Source organism: Nicotiana sylvestris, chromosome 2 (genome assembly GCF_000393655.2).
Source record: "Nicotiana sylvestris chromosome 2, ASM39365v2, whole genome shotgun sequence".
NCBI classification, from domain to species: domain Eukaryota; kingdom Viridiplantae; phylum Streptophyta; class Magnoliopsida; order Solanales; family Solanaceae; genus Nicotiana; species Nicotiana sylvestris.
In genome coordinates, this window is record NC_091058.1 from 90,955,509 (window position 1) to 90,963,146 (window position 7,638).

The 7,638-nt window shown below is 36.5% G+C and overlaps 1 protein-coding gene across 1 annotated transcript; it reads left to right on the top strand.

Moving 5' to 3' along the window:
• Window positions 1-207: 207 nt before the first annotated feature.
• LOC138885231 (uncharacterized) lies at window positions 208-3,267 on the top strand. The gene is made up of 6 exons (XM_070166147.1): window positions 208-600; window positions 1,341-1,608; window positions 1,803-2,423; window positions 2,529-2,653; window positions 2,715-2,783; window positions 3,151-3,267. Exons 1-6 carry the CDS (start codon window positions 208-210, stop codon window positions 3,265-3,267), a joined length of 1,593 nt encoding a protein of 530 aa, XP_070022248.1.
• The last annotated feature ends 4,371 nt before the right edge of the window (window positions 3,268-7,638 follow it).

Consider the following 7,638-nt stretch of genomic DNA (forward strand, 5'->3'; position numbering starts at 1 on the left):
CGGATGGCACCATCAGAGTTGAGGGAGCTAAAGTAACAATTACATGATTTGTTGGATAAGGGTTTTATTAGACCTAGTGTATCACCATGAGGTGCACCAGTATTGTTCATAAAGAAGAAAAACAGATCTCTAAGAATGTGCATTGGCTGCAGTCGGTTGAACAAGATAACAATACTCAATAAATATCCCTTGCCTCGTATAGACGACATGTTTGATATGTTACAAGGAGCTGCCCACTTTTCAAAGATTGACCTCCGATCTGATTATTATCAGCTTAGAATCAAAGATGAAGATATTTCTAAGACTGCTTTCAAGACTAGGTACGGGCACTATGAGTTTCTGGTGATGTCTTTCGGACTGACTAACGGTCTAGCTGTATTCATGGATTTAATGAATAGGGAGTTCAAGCCGTTTCTTAATAGATTTGTAATAGTATTTATTGATGATGTTCTGATAAATTCTCGTAGCCAAGGAGAACACAAGAATCATCTCAGGAATGTATTGCAGACATTGCAAGAACATCAACTTTATGCTAAGTTCTCGAAGTGTGAATTTTGGCTACACTCAGTAGCATTTCTAGGGATGTTGTATCCAAAGATGGTTTTATGGTAGACCCTAAGAATACAGAAGTTGTGCAGAAATGTCCTAGACCTACTTCTCCTACAGAGATTCACAGCGTTTTAGGCTTAGCAGGCTATTACAGGCGTTTTGTGTAGGATTTTTCTAGAATAGAAGCACTACTAACTAAGCTAATATAGAAAAATGCAAAGTTTTAGTGGACGGAGGAATGCGAGCAGAGCTTTCAGAAACTCAAAACATGTTTGACAACTGCACCAATATTAGCCTTACCATCAGGTTTTAGAGGATTTACAATATTCTGTGATGCCTCGAGGGTGGGATTAGGATGTATTGTCATGAAAAATGGTCACGTTATAGCTTATGCTTCGAGACAATTAAAAAAGCTAGAGCTAACCTATCATGCACATGATTTGGAGATGGCTGCAGTGTTATTTGCTATAAAAATTTGGAGGCATTACCTATATGGCGAAACTTGTGAGATTTATACTGACCATAAAAGTCTGAAGTATATCTTTTAGCATAGAGATCTGAATCATTGACAGCGTCGGTGGATGAAACTACTCAAAGACTATGACTGTGCTATTTTGTATCATCCTAGAAAAGCTAATATGGTGGTTGATGCATTGATCAGAATATCTATGGGGAGTTTGTCACATATAGCTCCTGCAAAGAGACTTTTGGCCAAAGATATTTAGAGGCTAGAAGATACAAATATTAGATTTAGTATCAGAAATTCAGAGGCATTGTTGGCTTGTGCTCAGGCTAAGTCTTCATTAGTTGAGTGCATTAAGGCCACCCAATATGAGGATGAGCGATTATGCAAATACAAAGATGATGCCTTAGATGGTAAAAACAAAGATATGGTTGTTGAAAGTGATGGTGTTCTTCGAATGGGTGGCAGGCTATGCGTAGCAAACGTAGATGGGTTGAGACAAGCTATTCTTGAAGAAGCCCACAACTTTAGATACACTATATATCCTGGATCCACAAAAATGTACTATGACCTGAAGCAATTTTATTGGTGGGAAGGTATGAAGAAAGATATTGCTAACTTTATTTCTAACTATTTGACTTTCAGCATGTCGAGGCTGAGCATTAGCGACCCGCAAGACTACTACAACAAATTGAGATTCCAGAGTGGAAATAGGAAAGAATTATTATGGATTTTGTCACCGAGCTACGACGAACCCTTAGAGGTTTTGACTTTGTATGGGTGATTGTAGATCGTTTGACAAAATCAACACACTTTTTGCCAATAAAGACTACATATGAAGGAACGAGGTATACATATATATTTATGAACGAAATTGTCCGACTTCACGGAGTTCCAGTATCTATCATCTCTGATAGAGGATCACAGTTCACTTCAAGCTTTTGGAAATATTTTCAAGAAGCATTGTGTACACGAGTAGATTTTAGTACTGCATTTCTTCCAGAGATAGACGGGCAGTTAAAACATAATATACAGATCTTGGAGGATATCTTGAGAGCTTGTATTCTTGAGTTTGGAGGTAGTTGGGATACTTATCTACCTTTAGTTGAATTTGCTTACAGCAATAGCTTTCAGTCTAGTATTCAAATGGCACCGTACGAAGCATTGTATGGTAGAAGATGTTGTTCTCCTATCGGATGGTTTGAAGCTGGTGAGACTAACTTATTGGGATGCGACTTAGTACAAGAAGCTATTGATAAGGTCCAATTAATCAGCCAGAGATTGCTCACAGCTCAAAGCAGACAAAAGTCTTATGCAGATAAGATAAGAAGAGATTTAATGTTCAAAATTGGGGACAAAGTGTTCCTACGAGTCTCTCCTATGAAAGGTGTGATGCGGTTTGGGAAAAGAGGCAAGTTGAGCTACAGGTTTATAGGACCGTATTAGATACTACACTGAGTGGGAGCTATGGCTTATCGTTTGACACTTTCTCCTGAGTTGTCCTTTATTCATCCAGTGTTTCATGTCTCAATGCTAAAAAAATATATACCAGACTCATCTCAGGTTCTTGAAGCACCAACTATACCGCTCGATAAGAAGTTGTCTTATGAGGAGGAGCCGATGGCTATTGTTGATAGACAAGTAAGAAAACTACGATAAAAAGAAATACTATTCATGAAAGTCTTATGGAGAAATCATACAGTTGAAGAAGCTACGTGGGAACTGGAAGATGCTATGCAAGTCAAGTATTCTCATATATTTCAGTCTACAGGTACGTACTAGAATTAAATTCGGGGACAAAATTTCATAAGGTGAGGAGAATGTAATACCCTATATATTAATAAGGGCATATAAGTCTTTAACTAAAGTTTTAAAAAAAGATAATAGGAGAATGGGCTAAAGCCCAGTGGAAAGAGAAATGAGAAAAGGGAAAAAGGGACGCAACAAAGCTTCTGCTAAACAACAGAAGCTAAACACTAAGAAAGAAAGAAAGAAAAACCATAGAGGAGGAAACAAAGGATAAGAAGAAGAAAGAGGCTGGAACTAAACCTTGAGAAATTTTAAATACGTACTGGCTCTTATGGGTAATACTCAAATTTCTCATCTGTTTTTTTTTCTGGTAATTCTTTTTATCTCAGTTTAAATATTTGAAAGGTTTCACAAGGTATAAGAAATTTAATACCAATAAAAGTTATTCTGGGCAAATTATGCAATTGGAAGTTGATTCAATGCTACTGGATGATAAATTCACTTAGAAAAAGAAGGGTATTGATATATTTGTACTTAAACTATTCTCATTATATATGATCTTTGCTAGGTGTAAATTAAGTTAGGGTACAAGGATTGAGTTTTGGTGTTTAACTGTATTGCAATGGACAATATTGAATTTGGGTTTGAATGTGGTTAGTCATGTATTGAGTACAAAGGATAAGTACCAATTAAGAAGGAATATTATGGACGGTAATGTTATTTCTGTTTCAACTTATGCACACGATTAAGGAAATTGAACAGTACAAGGAATAAACGACATAAATACCTTTTTATATAAAAGATTTTGGACTAATTTAAATTACTAATACCATGGATAAATATAATTCGATAATACACGAGTAGTATGATAAAATAATACTCGGAGGATTGGGTATTCTAAATTAGTGATGAATTTAGCCTAAATGAGGCAATTACCCGAGATCGATGTTGATGTGGTTATAGATTGATTGAAGAAAGTTGTACGGATCGCTCGAGGCGACGAGTTGGTATTTCATACGAGTACTGTGAGTAGTAATCTTACCGTAATTTGTGTTTTCATAACTTGCATAATTTACACATAATTTTTAATACGAATATGTTACCGCTTATTTTGAGTTGCATGTGGGACAATTCCTTTACTCGATATGATACTGAAATAGTTATTTGAGATGATTACCGTTCTTTTAAAGATTCTTGTTGTCACAAGATATGTTTTACCATTACTTGAAATTACTATTATCGAATTGAAATCACATGATTTGATAAGAACCGAAATGCCCTATATTGTTTTAAAATATTTTCCTATGAGTATATACGGATTACAGAGACAAGTATAAATGGGAGTAGACTTTGAAGGATCCCGTAGCTAACGGCGAGTTCTTTAGACCTGGTGCTCCTTGCAATTACCGATTACCGTTGCAGCCCTTGCTAGTGGAAAAGTAGAACTAGCATAGTGTTACTGATTTTCCTAGAGAGGGACTACCGTTATATTTGACTTTTTGCGAAGAAGTCCACAGTTATACCGATTACATGATTCGTTCAGTGGAGCCTCCCAAATATGAATATTGATATTATAAAGTGGTTACCGAGCTTATTACTGAATTGTCAATTGTATTATACTACAAGAAAAACATGATGAGACTGAAAATTGTGTATTGTTTCCAAAAGGGAATTTTTATGATATTTTCTGTTCAATATACTAGCAGGTGTTCTGACTTGTCCCCAATAAAAACGGTTTGTGGTTAAGTGTTATTGCTCACTGAGCTAGCGACTCGCTCCCCACTATTTTTTTATAGAGACTGTAGTTGATGCAGGCGAGGATTTCTTTAATTAGAGCGCACAAGATTATAGTTCTTGGTGAGCCTCGCACTTATTCATGTGAGCGGAGATTTTATTTATTGTTATGGTCTTTTCTTTGAACTCTTAGAGTCGCTCTATAGTAATTCTTTTAGTGTCATAAGTATATTTCGTTATTATAGACTTACGATGAGTATTATACTTTCTCATTGAATTTGGAGATAAATTAGTATTTCTAGTTGTTAGTGGGTTGATTAGTAACAGTGGAGACTTATTTTGGTTAATTGATAAGTTGTTGATTGTTTGGTTTGATATAAGGATGGTTGGTTGTTGATTTTGAGACAGAAAATATTTTGGATAGTCCAAAAACAGGGAAAATTTTGTCCATTTTTCTGTAAAATACCAATAAGACTTTTCTTGGGCGCACTTGCTCCTAAGCGTCGGTCACACTCTTAAATTGGGTCGTGACAGAAAAACATCAAAAAAGAGGAGAAAAAAGGTAAATACTCCATCCGTTCACTTTTACTTGTTCACTATTAACTTTGCACACTTGATCACTCCCAACTATGCCTTATAAAAAAAAAGGAAAAGCGGACCTTGCAAATATAATCTGAGTATTTAGCTCAGATTCGAACCCACAAGGAATTAACCTATCAATTACTCTTGTTAGTCTCACTAAATTCTACGGAATCAACTTCCGAAATGTTTTGAATAACAATTGAGGATATTTCTACTAACTATAACTTACTGCAATTAAGTAACTAAAGACTAACTATGATTAAGGTGTAAACAATTAAGAGAAGGATGTAACATTGTGATTTCCCCTATTGATGAAATCCCTTATGGTTATGTTTCACACAGATTTGCCTCAACATCTCTATCGATCATGAGCACTCTTATTACCATAAATCTCTCCCGAGCAATTACGATAATTTACTAGACGCACTCTCCCGAGTTATGCTAGCTGGCCTTGATTACAGCTCACCTTAGATCACAACCAAGGCTTTGTTATCGCTAATCCCGCCTTTAAACCCTCGGTTATTGATCCCTCATATACTTTGGGAGTGGTGATGTTCAACAATTAACTAAATATACACTCTCTCCCAAGTAATACATACTAAATAGGCATAGCTAATTGAGGATCCTATCAATTAACTACAACAAGAACGTAGTTGAACAAATAGAGATTAAACCGGGTAAACTATATTAACATAACAAGAAGTTCATCCTCAACAGGTTCCATCAAAACCCTAGACTAAGGAATTAGCTACTCATAGCAAAGCAAGATAAAACTACAAAAGTATTCATAATGTACAATTGAAATAATAAAGAGAATATTGAAAAACTCTAATGGTTGATTGCTCTTCTCACACTTGTTCTTGCCTCCAAATCAGTCTAAAAACAAGCTTAACCTTTGCTTGGGCGAGTTTGTTGAGTTTATAAGGGGTCAAGATAAGTTTCCCCCGATTTACACTTTAGTCCCACAATTTCTGGGCAGTTACATAGTCGACTGCGGCCGCGGCAGAACGCGGCGTGACTGCGGTGAAACACAAACATTCTGCCTCGCTCCATTTGTCTACCACGGTCTAGCCGCGGTCGCGGTGGTATCCAGCCTAGGCCTCCTTTTGCCTCTTCCTTGCTTTTGCTCGGGTGCTTCTTGATTGGACTTTTATCCACAGTATTGACTCCAAAACACTCCATAGTCTCTTCGTAACTTGGATTAGTCCCTGCGAAGCAAAAGAATACCAATTAGAGTATTTTGTTATCATTTAGCCTTTAAAACAACAATAAAGTATGGTACATTTAGAGTGTAAATATCGTCCATATAGCCTATTATCAACACCCCACACTTAAATCATTGCTAGTCCTCGAGCAATCCAGCACACTCTATAAAGGTTCCTTCCCTAAGCTGTTTCCCCTAACTTATCATACCAAGAACAACTCACCAAAGTTGCACCTAGTAGTGAACAATCTTTGCCTCAAAAGTGTACTTTCATGTGCCGTGCAATATTTTTACTTATTCAAACTACTCTATACAGAAGTCAAGACTTACCTTTCCTTTGTGAATCACATGCCCTCACATCACACAAGAGAGTAGTTCCACAAATAATAATATTAAGAACAATTAGGAACTCAGATAGACAAAATTCTCACTCTCAAAAAGAACATTCACATACCACAAAGATGCACCATAGGCTTGCCCGTAGTGTACTACTCTACTAATCGAGCCCATTCAGTCTAAGATCAATTAGAACTTCACTTGGTTGTAATGTAGGTTAAGGGACGGGTAGGATATATTTGGATATAGTGACTAACCTCCCTAAGCATTTTTAATACAATCACATTAACCTTCCAAACCATACTTATGTCAACCAGACATTCCACCGTATTTTGATTTATAACATCCCACTCCATTAGGTGCAATTGTATCAAGTCACCACTTATCAACTACTACATTTACTCATTTTTTTCTCTTTTTTTTAAGTGGTGATTATTATTTTACTTTTCCAAAAATTGCACCTTTCCTCTATTTCATCGGTTCCACTCAAAAATCAAACCACCAACCCACACTTTAACTTTTGCATTTTTCAATACCATTCAAGTGCTTATGGGAGGTAAATGGGTTCAAATAGATGGGCCATTCAAACAATTGGGTAAGGTTCGCAATGTGGTTGCCAAAGAAACATGCTTATAGGCTCAACGGTATTGAGTACGATGTATTACTTTTAGGTGGGTCTACTTTATATATCTGGCTTAAACAAGAAATGCCTATATCACTTTTAAGGCTGAATAAAGCTACTATTTCACTTTGCAAACACATGGGGCAAGTTCTAGGCATCAAATGTAGAGCATAGAATACAGTACAACTCACACACATATGGCACATGACTCACTCCAGATTGGCTTATCAAGACACTCTCGTTTGAGTGTTGAAGTTAGTTACAAACATATAATTTAAGGCACTTTAGCAAGAATCAACCACTGACACTAAGCGTTACACTCTAGTATCTACTGTGTTCAGGTGTATCAACGCTAGGGGTTTCTCTTTCTATTTCAGCTCATAGCCCATCAATACTAAC

Bases quoted from the DNA above. Each gene is read 5' to 3' on its own strand.
- LOC138885231 (XM_070166147.1), top strand. From the start codon at position 208: ATGTTTGATATGTTACAAGGAGCTGCCCACTTTTCAAAGATTGACCTC. The intron at 2,424-2,528 runs GCAAGTTGAGCT...TTATTCATCCAG, and splicing joins GATGCGGTTTGGGAAAAGAG to TGTTTCATGTCTCAATGCTA. The intron at 2,784-3,150 runs GTACGTACTAGA...TTTTTATCTCAG, and splicing joins TCATATATTTCAGTCTACAG to TTTAAATATTTGAAAGGTTT.